Source organism: Lutra lutra, chromosome 15, assembly GCF_902655055.1.
Source record: "Lutra lutra chromosome 15, mLutLut1.2, whole genome shotgun sequence".
In the NCBI taxonomy this organism is placed as follows: Eukaryota; Metazoa; Chordata; class Mammalia; order Carnivora; family Mustelidae; genus Lutra; species Lutra lutra.
Window position 1 is genome coordinate 16,137,211 of NC_062292.1, and position 13,947 is coordinate 16,151,157.

At 35.7% G+C, this 13,947-nt stretch overlaps 1 protein-coding gene and 1 non-coding gene across 5 annotated transcripts in view; one reads left to right on the forward strand and one right to left on the reverse strand.

The window, feature by feature from the left end:
* The window catches only part of CEP350 (centrosomal protein 350), a 155,182-nt gene that overhangs the window by 17,018 nt on the left and 124,217 nt on the right, over window positions 1–13,947 (forward strand). For 3 of the 4 annotated variants that reach the window (XM_047703679.1, XM_047703680.1, XM_047703681.1), the window contains exons 2-3: window positions 10,718–10,803; window positions 11,951–11,997. In XM_047703679.1, the coding sequence (XP_047559635.1) occupies window positions 10,731–10,803; window positions 11,951–11,997 (120 nt within the window). In that variant the 5' untranslated portion in view covers window positions 10,718–10,730. The remainder of the gene's footprint in view (window positions 1–10,717; window positions 10,804–11,950; window positions 11,998–13,947) is intronic. The other variant, XM_047703678.1, reaches the window with a different exon arrangement.
* On the reverse strand, window positions 12,460–12,601 carry LOC125086501 (U4 spliceosomal RNA). The gene has a single exon (XR_007123227.1). It is a non-coding gene; the product is annotated as a U4 spliceosomal RNA (small nuclear RNA).

A 13,947-nucleotide genomic window follows, 5' to 3' on the forward strand; every position in this document is an offset into this window, starting at 1 on the left:
CCCTTATCATTACACACACACACACACACACACACACACACACAGCATTCATTCATTCATTCAATAAACATTCCTTGAGCACTTAATGCTCATTCACAATGTCGTGACACACATGAACAAATAGTATACAATGTGGTAAAGTTAATAAAGTTTCAAATATCACATGTGTATCAGTCTTTCCACAAGTTTGTATGGTCCTTAAGGACTACATCTTATTTACCTTTCCATCAACACAGACCTTCCATGAACAGAAAAACAAATGGCAATGTTGAAAGCTGTTATGATCTCAACTTAAACAGAAAAGAATAGAGGAATCAAAGGCAACCAGTGAAAGGACAAACAGGGGAGGGACTGGGATAAATCAACAGAAGTAACAAGAAACATAATCACAGAAGCAGAAGAGATGGTTTAAAAAGCCAGGCTGGAAAATACCCCTAAGAAAGGAAAAGGAGGGCATCTGGGTGGCTCAGTCGGTTGAGCATCTGCCTTTGGCTCAGGATGTCTGGCTCCTTGCTCAGTAGGGATCCTGCTTCTCCCTCTGCCTGCTGCGCCTTCTGCTTGTGCTCTTCTCTCTGACAAACAAATAAATAAAATCTTAAAAAAAAAAAATTAACAGAATGCTATTGGGGAAACAGATGAAGTAGTAATTCAGTTAAGGAACGGTTGGGGAAAGATTTATGATAGATGGCATTAACATTTGGACTTGAAGGTTATTATTGCTAGAGAAAATTTAGGAAAAGAAGATAGGGAGGTAATGAAAATTTCTGCATGTTTAGGGAATGCACTCTAGCTGTGTCTTTTTTTTTAAGATTTTTTTAATTAAGATTTTATCTATTTATTTGACAGAGATCACAAGTAGGCAGAGAGGCAGGCAGAGAGAGAGAGGAGAAAGCAGGCTCCTCACTGAGCAGAGAGCCTGATGCGGGGCTCGATCCCAGGACTCCAGGACCATGACCTGAGCCGAAGGCAGAGGCTTTAACCCACTGAGCCACCCAGGTGCCCCTCGCTATGTCTTTTTGACAAGAACAAGTAGTATACAGTGAAGATAGCAAGGGGGTTAAGACTGTAAGCTAAGGTTGTGGAGGATCCCAAGTTCCATCATGCTAAGGAATTTGGAATTTTAGCCCAGAGGTGATAGTCACTGAAGAGCTATAAAAGCAGAATTGCTAGATTCTGTTTTCAGAAAGATAATTGTGGATAATCTATATGGAGAATAGATTAGGAACAGAATAATTTAGGAAGCTTTTACCACAATTTAGGCTAAAGAAATGCTCTGAACGGAGGTCAGGGGAAGAGAGAGAAAGGAAGAGAGGAATTAGAAATATCCTGAATTTTTTTTTTTTCAACAGCTTTATGGAGTTCTATTTTATGAGAGAAATATCTTAAGGATAGTACTGACTTGGTAACTCAGTAAATGCTGGTGAGGAGAGGCAGAAATGGCAAAGATAAACTGGGTGCATGATAACCCCATTTGCTAAGAGAAGGAGGAGGAGAGATTTTGAAGATAGATAATAATGAATTTGGTTCTAAACTTGATAAATTCAAAGTGGCAGTGGGATTTGGAGGTGGACTATCTAATAGACTGAAAACTTGGGTCCACAATTCAGAGAAAGACCTAGGATAGAAATAGGTTTGAAACCACGAAAGTGTGTGACATTGCCTGGGTAGAAGGAGCTAGGAAAGAAGAAGACTAAGAATGGAACCTTTGGAAATGTTACTGTTGATGAATTGGGCAAAAGTTAAGGAAAAAAAAAAATCAAGTGGGACTGATCCCAAAAGTAGCGAGTATTTCAAGATGAAAGCTTAAAACCACAAATGTAATAGAGTTATAATACCCAGCTGGAAAATATACAAAGGTATATTTCCTGGATTTTCTCGACAGATGGACTATATATGTATACATATAGTCTTATGTATATAATGTTTAAACTTAGTTTTAAGACCTTCATAAAAGAAACTTATAAATCAGGAAAGTAATTTTTCAGACTTTAGAAAATAATGGACCTTTTGGCGCACCTGGGTGGCTCAGTTGGTTGAGCATCGGACTCTTGATTTCAGCTCAGGTCATGATCCCAGAGTTGTGAGATCAAGCCCTGCAGGTTCCACACTGTGTGGAATGCTTGAGATGCTCTCAGTCTCCCTGTGTCCCACCTTCCCAGCTCATGCTCTCTGTCTCTCTAGGGGGGGAAAAAAAAAGAAAAAGCAAGTATAGAAAGTATGGACTTTTTAGTTGAAGGACTGTTTATAAGAAAATGAATTTGAAGAAAAAAGGGAAATTTTCTCAGTAGATTTAAAAAAATGTTTTCTGGTGACCTGAGATAACCCTCTCTCAAAAGAATTGTCATAGAAATTTTCTGTATTTTCTTTCTCTTTTTTTAAACAATGTATTTAATGTATTTTTTCTATAGTATTTTTTTTAAAGAATTTATTTATTTATTTGACAGAGATCACAAGTAAGCAGAGAGGCAGGCAGAGAGAGAAGGGAAGCAGGTTCCCTGCTGAGCAGAGAGTCTGACGTGGGGCTCGATCCCAGGACTCTGGGATTATGACGAGAGCCGAAGGCAGAGGCCTAACCCACTGAGCCACCCAGGTGCCCCTCTATAGTATATTTGAAATATATTTCACATGTATTTCTCTTAACTTATTTCCTCTATATGAGTTAGAGGCTGAAATGAATGATTTCATGGAATCCTCTTTTTATTTTTAGGATTTTGTCCCTTTTCCCCTTAAATAAAGAGAAATAAAAGCAAGTTTGTTGTAAGACTGCAGAGAGGTCTCAAGGAATGCAGGAGCAAAAAATGAGGTAGTGGTATTATGGGAACTACAAAATGGCTAAGAACAAGGCCACTTTTTCCTTTTTTTGGGAATCTACATGATCTCTCATTTGTTTTTCTTTGATCTCCATCTTGCTTTTTATCAAGATTTTTCAGCTTGACTCCTCACAGCTCATTGACTCAGTTGCTTAACATTCCATTCTAAAATTCTTCGATCTCTTCTTGCCAGGGACTGGATAGGCCATTCTTGAGTTAGTTCTTCACTGTTCTTCAGTCAGTGATAAGGGGAGCGAGGGGTTGTGGATGGGAATGGGGGTGCTTGTTCTTCAGAGAGGGGGCTGTATTTGGGCAGACACAGTTATTGACATCTGTAATACATTCATACACAGTTTCATTTAATCTTTTTGGGAACATTATATGTATATATTTAGTTGCCACACAATGTTACATTAGTTTCAGGTATACAACATAGTGTTTTAAAGATATACTTTGAGATAATTTGTTTTGTGCTGAATAGGAAGGATTGCCATTTGTATTTTGGAAAATGTTCAGAGTGCAAGGAGGATATACATGATAAGCATTGAGTTTGGGATAGTGGTTATTACTTCTGGATGAGGGGAGATGGAGATGAGTAGGGGACTTCAGCCAAATTTCAGTAGTTTATTTCTTCAACTGAGAGATGAGTACATAGATGTATATTATTATTTCTTATACCTTTTTTGTATGCCTTAACTATAGTATCTTAAAACCCAGTAAAGAAGAAAGTGTAATTTGTGGATGATTGACAGTCATTTAAATTTGGACTTTCACAGATAACAAGTCTTAGAAAATAAAGCAATCTGACATGCTGTTGCAAGTTTATTAACCCTTTTGTGAATGTCATAGTTATTGACAGTATGGTTTTTAGCTATATTAATACAATTCATAAAATAACTTCTAAAATGTCAACTTAATGAGATGATCTAGTCTAACTCTCAGAAGCATTTATAAGAAAACCATGGCTCTCTGCCATTGTAGAAGTGGAGGGTTGTCACAGACTTATTACTAGATAACAGAACACTTAACTTTTATGAACATGGTATGCTGAGGCCTCCTAATGCAAAATAGTCTCTGTCCCTCCTTTTTCTTCATACCAAATATATAATAGACATATCCTAATTAATATGGTGTCTTTAAGGATATACTCCCAAGAAGCTTTAACAGATCTCCCCCATTGAATCAATGTTTCCTTTTGTGATAATTGTACATGTTTTATGGTATTGTCCAGATTATTATATTTCTCAGTTATGTATATGTTTACCTCACCTACTTGATTACTGAACTTCTTTGAGAATGTCATGAAGGCCATGACATCTCTCTCTGGGAAAATATACATAGGTGATAACATACAGTAATTTTAGAGAGTTTATAAATTCCTTGAATTTCACTCGTGGATCCCTAGGTTAAGAATACTTACACTGGATTGTGTGGTTGGAGAGTCAGTCAGGGACATTTCATCTCCTTTTCTATAACACACGATACTTTGCACAAGTAGGTACTCAAAAAACGTTAGCATGGGGGCGCCTGGGTGGCTCAGTGGGTTAAAGCCTCTGCCTTTGGCTCCGGTCATGATCTCAGGGTCCTGGGATCCAGCCCCACATTGGGCTCTCCGCTCAGCGGGGAACCTGCTTCCTCCTCCTCTCTCTGCCTGCCTCTCTGTCTACTTGTGATCTCTGTCTGTCAAATAAATAAATAAATCTTTAAAAAAAAATGTTAGCATGAGGTGATTGATATGCAAGTTTATTTTCCCTATTCTTAGTCTTTTTTTTTTTTTCCCCTAAGTATTTATTTATTTGAGAGAGAGAGAGAGAGAGCACATGTGAGCAAGCACAAGCAGGGGGAGTGGCAGAGGGAGAAGCAGGCTCCCTGCTGAGCAGGAAACCTGATTTGGGATGCAGGATTTAATTCTTGGACTGTGGGATCATGACCTGAGCTGAAGGCAGACACTTAACCAACTGAGCCACCCAGGCGCCCCTCCCTATTCTTAGTCTTAACAAAGATTATTACACTGGATTAAAAAGTTCTATTTTCTGTATACAGGATATATCTAAAATAAAGTGTCCCAGAAAGCATAGAATGGAAAGGATACAGCAGGTATAATAGAATAAAGCAATACTTGCTTTTTATTAATAGCATACAAAATAGAATTGAATACTAAAGTATAGTTCTCTACAGACAATGATTGTTATTTTTTATTCAAGAAATATAAAACCCACATGACAATATAACAACCATGAACCTTTATGTACTAAATAATCCTATCAAGCTATGTAAACATTAATTTAAGAAATATGAAGAGAAGGAGACAAAAAGTAGTCATGGTAGTTTTTTGTCTGCCTTTCTTAATTCTTGAGAGATTAGGCAAAGAGAATGCACAAATATCCAATAAATCCAAAATTCCCATATGGCTATAGAATAAAGTTGTCATGTTGCCTATTAAAACATTTAACTGGGAAGGTAAGTTTCATTATTTCCCAGTAAACGATCTTGAATAAGTTTAATCTGTTTGATTTAGTCATCTCAAAGTGGTTAGAAAAGGCATTTTATAGATTGAGATTTATACTTTTTTTTTTTTTAAAGATTTTATTTATTTATTTGTCAGAGAGAGAGAGGGAGAGAGAGCGAGCACAGGCAGACAGAATGGCAGGCAGAGGCAGAGGGAGAAGCAGGCTCCCTGACGAGCAAGGAGCCCGATGCGGGACTCGATCCCAGGACGCCGGGATCATGACCTGAGCCGAAGGCAGCTGCCCAACCAACTGAGCCACCCAGGCGTCCCTGAGATTTATACTTTAAAGATAGTAAGAGTTTTGACAGATTAGATTCTTCTTTCTATGAGGAGATTTTTTTTGGTGTACTTTTTCCTTAATTTTTCTATTTTTTAGAGAAAATGGTGATGTTTACATATAAATTCTTATATAAAGATAAAAATATAAAGAACTGAGGAAGCACCTGGGTGGCTCAATGGGTTAAAGCCTCTGCCTTTGGCTCAGGTCATGATCTCAGGGTCCTGGGATAGAGCCCCATATTGGGCTCCCTGCTCAGCGGGGAGCCTGCTTTCTCCTCTCTCTCTCTCTGCCTGCCTCTCTGCCTACTTGTGATCTCTTGTTTGTCAAGTAAATAAATAATATCTTAAAAAAAAACCATAAAGAACTGTCCTACTTAAATAGATTCTATTTATAACAATTCTGTTCTATTCTGTTCTTCCTGTCTGAATTATCTTTTCGTGTCCTTTGCCCATCTACCTACCATGATCATCATGTTTTTCTTACCAATTTGATGAGTTCTTTACATTATGAACATAAGACCTTTGTCACATTTGATAAAATAATTTTCTCCAATCACTGTTAACAAAGGCAGTTCAGTATGTTGTATATTAAAGAACCCTAGATTAATAGATTCTATTAATAATACTTCTTAGGTATAGGATAACCTGGGATTTTGAAAGATAAGATATTGTAAAACTGACATTTCATGAGATTGGGCATATTATAGAAGTGAATTATAATTATAAACCCAAATCAGGCATGTTATTAGAAAATACTTTTAATTGCTGTATTATGTACATTGAAAAAGCATGTAAATGTACAACTTGATGGAAGTCTAATAAACTGAACACACTGATGTAATCAGCACCCATATTGACAAACAATATTATCAGTGCCTCAAAGGCCCTTCCTTGCTCCAATTCTAGTCACCACCCTCCTGCCCAAACTGTATGTAACCACTATTCTAACACCATAGATTACTTTTGCCTGTTTGATACTTTTTAGAATGGAATTATGCAGCATGTATACTTGTTTCTGGCATTCTTCACCTAACCTATTTGGAGCATGTAGTTCTAATTCATCCTCATATTAAATGGTGAATATGCTATAATTTATAAGATGAAATTTTACATAAATGTCACTCCTGATAATTGAGTCATTTGCATTTGATGATGATTAACCATTAAGAAGGTTTTATTTTGAAGTAGATATAAATGCATTTCTTATCAGCACTGGCCCCAGAATATAGAGATTATGGACATATATGCGATTTTTGGTATATTTCTCCTCATTGGGAAATTGAGAATTACTATATATTTTAGCATTTATTTTAGTTTCAAAGCAAAGAGAGTTTTGCTCAAAACTTTTGCCAAATGGTTGACAAATTATTTAGTAAATATGGAATAGCTCATGTTTGTTATTTTGATAGTTCACTAGGCCAAATTATCTTTATGAGAAGGAAAGTAAAATGAGTTAATTTTTTGAGCTATGTGGGCATCACTGTTGGAAGTTTTTATGGTTGGAAAAATTTTAAACTATTGGCATATATGTTGATTTTAATTTTCTATCATTCGTATCTTTCTAAAACTTAGATTGACATTTCTTAGAGACATATTGTATAATTTATGACAAATTTTATTTTTAGAACATTTTTGAAGTTTTTTTAAAAGAAATTTTATTTTAAAGATTTTATTTATTTGAGAGAGAGGGAATAAGAGAGAGAGAACATGAGAGTGGAGAGGTCAAAGGGAGAGCAAACTCCCCGCAAGCAATGAACTCGATGCAGGACTTGATCCGGGACTCCAGGATCATGACCTGAGCTGAAGGCAATTGCTTAACCAACTGAGCCACCCAGGTGCCCTAAAAGAAATTTTAAAATGATTATTTACTGTGGGTGAAATTAACTCCCCTAAAAATTAATTATGCCTTCAGTTTTATGTGTTTGTATTTTAGTAGGTAGGTTTTTCTTTAAATTTCTTTAAATTTTCTTTAAATTTAAATTTCTTTAAATTTCTTTAAATTTTTTCTTTTAATTTGTATTTTAGTAGGTAGGTTTTTCTTTAAATTTAAATTTTCTTTAAATTTCTTTAAAATTTTCTTTAAATTTTTCTTTAAATTTAAAATTAAATTTTCTTTAAATCTTTAAAAAAGATTTTATTTATCTTAGAGAAAGAGAGAGAGCACAAGCATGAGGGGAAGCAGAGGGAGAGGGAAAGAGAGAGTCTCAAGCAGACTCCATGCGGAGCACATAGCCTAACATGGGGCTTGATTCCATGACCCTGAGATCATGACCCCCACCAAAAACAAGAGTCAGTGGCTTAACCGACTGAGCCACCCAGATGCCCATCTTTTCCTTAAATTTAAATTAGGTTCTTTAATATACAACATACTGAACTGCCTTTGAAAACAGTGGTTGAAGAAAATTATTTTTATCAAATGTGACAAAGATCATATATTCATAATGTAAAGAACTCATCAAATTGATAAGAGAAACATGATGATCCTGGTAGATAGATGGGCAAAGGACATGAAAAGATAATTCACACATGAAGAACTAAGATTGAGATCTATGGCAGAGATCTATCCTAGCAGATCTATCCTAGCAGTTTATTGAATTCAAATTAAAACAACCATTTTCTTCCTACTAAATGAGCAAAGGTAAATAGAATATATATAATGCTCAATATTAAAAGAGGTTAATGAAACTGGTAGGCTCATTGTAAATACGAACAGTTGTAAATTATAAATTGGAAAACAGTTTAACATTGGATCTCAAGAGCAGCGTGTTCTTCACATTCTTTAGTTCATTTTTGTGTAGATCCTGTTTGTAGGATCCCCTGTTTTTTGTAGATCCCCTTTGTAGATCCTGTTCTATTCACAGATACAGATATGTTCATTTCAGTGTTACTTGTAATAGAGAAAATAAGGCAGGATATTGTACTGGTAATCTGTTGCTGTGTAACTCCAGAGAATAAGCAATGCCTTTTGTGACCTACACTTAAAAGTCACATATTGACACTTCCATGACATTTGATTTGTTAAAAGTGTATCCCTAAGACCAGCTTACACTTAATGGAAGAAAAATTAACCTCTACTTGAAGAAAGGAGTATCATAGAATTTATGAATATATTTAAAAACATCTAGCAGTAGGACACAAAAATAAAAATTTTTTATTCTTTACACAAATTAGAGTAAAGAAAAAAAGAAAATTAGGAAAAAGAAACTGCAAAATAGCTTAATGATCATTTTAAGATTTGGGGACTAGGGATGAGTTTCCTTGCCTGTATTTTCCAAACTTTCAGTGTTTTGTGAGTTTTATAACAGAATAATTCTATATTCATAGGAAAAAATGACTATTACCAAGCTGTCTAGTCAGCATAAGTAGATGATGATCTTTCTCTTTGAGTCATGATATAATTTTTTCTTTTATTTCTTTTTGTGATAGAATACACAACATAAAATGTACCACCTTAACCATTTTCAGTGTATAATTTAGTGGTATTAAATAATTTATAGCATTCAAAACCACAATGAGATACCAACCCACACCAGTCAGAATGGCTAAAATTAACAAGTCAGGAAATGACAGATGCTGGCGAGGATGCGGAGAAAGGGGAACCCTCCTACACTGTTGGTGGGAATGCAAGCTGGTGCAACCACTCTGGAAAACAGCATGGAGGTTCCTCAAAAAGTTGAAAATAGAGCTACCCTATGACCCAGCAATTGCACTACTGGGTATTTACCCTAAAGATACAAACATAGTGATCCGAAGGGCACGTGAACCTGAATGTTTATAGCAGCAATGTCCACAATAGCCAAAGTATGGAAAGAACCTAGATGTCCATCGACAGATGAATGGATAAAGAAGATGTGGTATATATGCACAGTGGAATACTATGCAGCCATCAAAAGAAATGAAATCTTGCCATTTGCAACGACGTGGATGGATCTAGAGGGTATTATGCTTAGCGAAATAAGTCAATCGGAGAAAGACAACTATCATATGATCTCCCTGATAGGAGGAAGTGGAGATGAAATGTGGGGGGTTTGAGGGGTAGGAAAAGAATAAATGGAACAAGATGGGATCGGGAGGGAGACAAACCATAATAGACTCTTAATGTTACAAAACAAACTGAGGAGGGCGGGGGAAGGTGGGGAGGGAGAGGGTGGTGGGGTTATGGACATTGGGGAGAGTATGTGCTATGGTGAGTGCTGTGAAGTGTGTAAACCTGGTGATTCACAGACCTGTACCCCTAGGGCTAATAATACATTATATGTTTATAAAAAAAATTATAAAAAAAATTATAGCATTGTGCAACCATCATCACCATCCGTCTTGGATCACTTTCTGTCTTGTAAAACTGAATTCTATACCCATTAAGCAATAGCTCCCTGTTCCCCCCCACCCTTCCCCAGCTCTTGGCAACTGTGTTTTTTCCCTATGATTTTGACTACTCTAGGTGTCTTATAGAAGTGGAATGATGTAGTATTCGGCTTTGTAACTGGCTTGTCTCAGTTAGTTGATGTCTCAAAGTTCACCTGTATTATAGTATATGGCAAAATTTTCCACTTAATGCTGAATAATGTTCCATTGTATGTATATACCACATTTTACGTACCTTTTCATCTGTTGGTGGACAGTTTTGTTGCTTTCACTTTTTGACTATTGTGAACAATGCTGCTATGAACATGGATGTACAAATGTCTGTTTGAGACCCTGTTTTCATTTTTTTTGTGCTGGATCATGTGGTTAATTCTATTTTTAATTTTTTGAGGAACTGCCATACTATTTTCCATAGAGCCTATATCATTTTACCTTCCCACCAACAGTGCACAAGAGTTACAGTTTTTCCACATCAACATTTGTTATTTTCTGTTGTTGTTTTGTTTCTTTGTTTTTGGGTATCCTAGTTGGTGTGAGGTGGTCATGATAGACTCCTTAATGATTTAGTTTTCCAAGGAAAAATAAAGTTAGTAGATTATAAGGGACTGTAGAAGGCAGAAAGATAACTTGTAGGGTTGATAATAATTTAGATAAATCTTTTTCTGACTTCCATGAAAGTTAAGATAAATGAGAGTATTTTCTTTACTAATACTATAATATTGATGTTTAATGAATGCTGATGCTATGATTGTAGGTAAAGTGGCAGGATGAGGAGCAGCAAATCAAAAGAGGTGCCTTTACCAAATCCAAGGAACTCTCAAAGCAAGGATACTGTTCAAGGTATGATTTATTTTCTTTAAACTTTAGAACTTAATGCCTGCCTTTGATTTATAAAGTGGATAATTTTTTAGGTTCAGTTTGCTTTAAATATGCAAGGTACCTCACCTTCAGAGGTGTCCTATGACAAACTTATAAAGGAAAACATAAAAAAGAACCAGTATATATTTAGAATTAGTTTTACACAGTTTCTTGGAAATTCTGATTAATGTCAACAAATGTTGTAATATAGCTCCTAATACGGTTTTAGACTGTGAAGATAAGAAAAATCACAGATAAGAAAAGGGAAAATCTCATTGAACTATTTTTTTTTTAATGATGCATCAAGGGTTACTTTAATTAGGACACGATATATTTTGAGGTGCATTGACAAACTAGAGTATATCTGGAGGAAGATTATTGGGTTTATGAGGGATCTGGAAATCATGTCACATGAGGAACATTTGGAGGGAATGAAACTGTTTATCTTAGAGAAAGATGATTTAAGGGAACTAGGTGGCCTTGTACTATTTGAAGGGCTCTTATCTGAAAGACTGGATTTTACCTTGGTTTCTATTGGTAGATTGAGGTCTGGAGTAGTTTTTAATCTCTTAAACATCATGACTGAAATACACTACAATACAAAATTTCGTGTTTAGGTCACTGGGGTAAATTGAGGATACTGCCTGTTGTTGGAGTTGTCTGATGGGGCTGTGAATGGGGATGTTGTCCTAAGAATTAATAGGATCAGTGTCTAATACAACTCTAAATCATATACTAGGAAGCTTAGCTTTATAGAATGGGAAAATTACCTTTTTTTTTTTTTAAAAGATATTTATTTATTTGACACAGAGAGAGATCACAAGTAGGCAGAGAGGCAGGCAGAGAGAAAAGGGGAAGCGGGCTCCCCGCTGAGCAGAGAGCCTGATGCAGGGCTCAATCCCAGGACCCAGAGATCATGACCTGAGCAGAAGGCCAAGGCCCAACCCCCTGAGCCACCCAGGCGCCCAAGTACCATGTTTTGGTTCAATATAATAAAGCATTTGCTGAGAAATAGTTCTGCCTAATAAAATGGTTCTCATAATTTTGAGTGCATTTAGGAGCTTACTGAAATGCAGATTTTGAGGACCACTTTAGAGATTCTGATTCAGTAAATATCATTGTTTCCCAGCAGATAGAACCACATCGTGGGACGCACTTTCTCAGACTAAGGCTGCTGTAAGTAGTTAGAGTTTCCATTTATTTCTTTCTGGTTTAAAATTGATTTCCTGTTAAAATTGAATAGATTAAGTTTTTTTCTGTAGTACTTTTTCATAGGAAAATAAAGAATTTAGTAAGAAGTTTAGTACCATTTATCACAAAATGAACATTAAGGATGATTATTAAATAGGACAGGGATAATTAAGACACTACTTCAGGTGTCAGGAACATTAATACTATGGCATATAAATATTAAAGTGATTTGTACTATTTATTTTCCTTTAATGACTTTGTTCATTTGGCTTATTGAAATGAAGATTTAAAACAAAATGAATTTGGGAATGTGGGGTTATGTCTGTGTAGAAAGCTCAGAATCAGAGAGGAAATGAAAGGAACAGCTTTAATGGACTAGGAGTGACCTCTTTTGTGGCAATGACAGACTGCTTTCTCTCAATACAGCTGAAGAATCACTATGGGCAACCTGTTTTCATTTGTGTTCTGTCCAGTCTTGTCTGGAGTTTAGGAATCCAAATTTGGCAAGTGATACATAGTCTCTTTCAATTAGCAATAATTGTGCCTAGGATAAACCTCATTGGCTACTATACTGCCGCTGCGCAAAGCTGATACATAGTCTCTTTGAGGGGGGATTCTTTCCTTTTTCTTTTCGTTTTCATTTGCTCTCTAGAAAAATTACTCTCCTAATATCTCTTTTCTTTTCTTTTCTTTTTTTTTTAATATTTTATTTATTTATTTGACAGACAGAGATCACAAGTAGGCAGAGAAGCAGGCAGAGAGAGAGAGAGAGAGAGGGAAGCAGGCTTCCTGCTGAGCAGAGCTCTTGACGCGGGACTCGATCCCAGGACCCTGAGATCATGACCTGAGCCGAAGGCAGAGCTTAACCCACTGAGCCACCCAGGCGCCCCTAATATCTCTTTTCTTGTTTCCTTTTTTTCCTACCTGAATTTGAGTTACCTATTTCTTTACGTTATGAATATGGTATTTTCTGCCCCCTAATCTTTTGAACTGGTATGAAAATGGATCTGGAAAAGGTATCAAAACCTAGATTTGGTCATAATGTAGGGTCAAATGCGCATTATATATATTCTCTCCTACATGAGCATTATGTATCTACAATGTAGGAATAGTTTTTATCCCCAGTTTAATTTAGAGTTAACCTAATTGGGAGCTGAACTGTTAATTTTCATTTTTCAAAACTATTGTGTTTTTAGAAATTACTTTTAAGGATGATAAGGGGGCTTATAATATAAATGGGAGAAAAAGCCTGATACAGATTATGAAGATTTATTTCATCTTTTGAGTACATTGTACCACAAAAATCTGAGAGAAGATAAATTAGAATTTTATACAAAGTGTTTATCTCTATGTGGTGGGGTTTTGACGATTTTAATTTCATTTTTTATGCCTTTTCTCTGTTTTCCAAGTTTTATAAGCATGTAATTAGGGAAAAATGCTATATTAAATAATTTAAGAGCATTGGTGGTTTTATCAGAAATTCACTTACACTGTAAAGTGTATGGAAACCTGAGTTTTTTATCTTACTAATTTTACCTTTATTGTGAAACTTATAGGCATAAGACTGTTATGCCTATAATATAAACTGTTCGAACAGTTCTAAATTTTAGTCCACAGGATATATAGCATAATGATATGTGACCTATAATGTCAGAAAATGTACTGCTTGCTTAAAAAAAAAAATCATCAATAAAAAAAAAGGTCAAAAAGACAAATGAAACTTTTTGATACTCTTCTCTTCAGAATCTTTTTGATTTTCTTGTCCAAATTTGGGCAGCATTGTACCACTTCTTACTATAGGTGAAGTAGCAAGTAATGAAAAAAATTAATATTGAAAAAAGGCATTCCTGAATTGTTTTGACTTTGGAGAAAAGTACTGGACAATATAATTTAAATAACTGTAAATTGGGGCGCCTGGCTGACACAGTAGAGCAT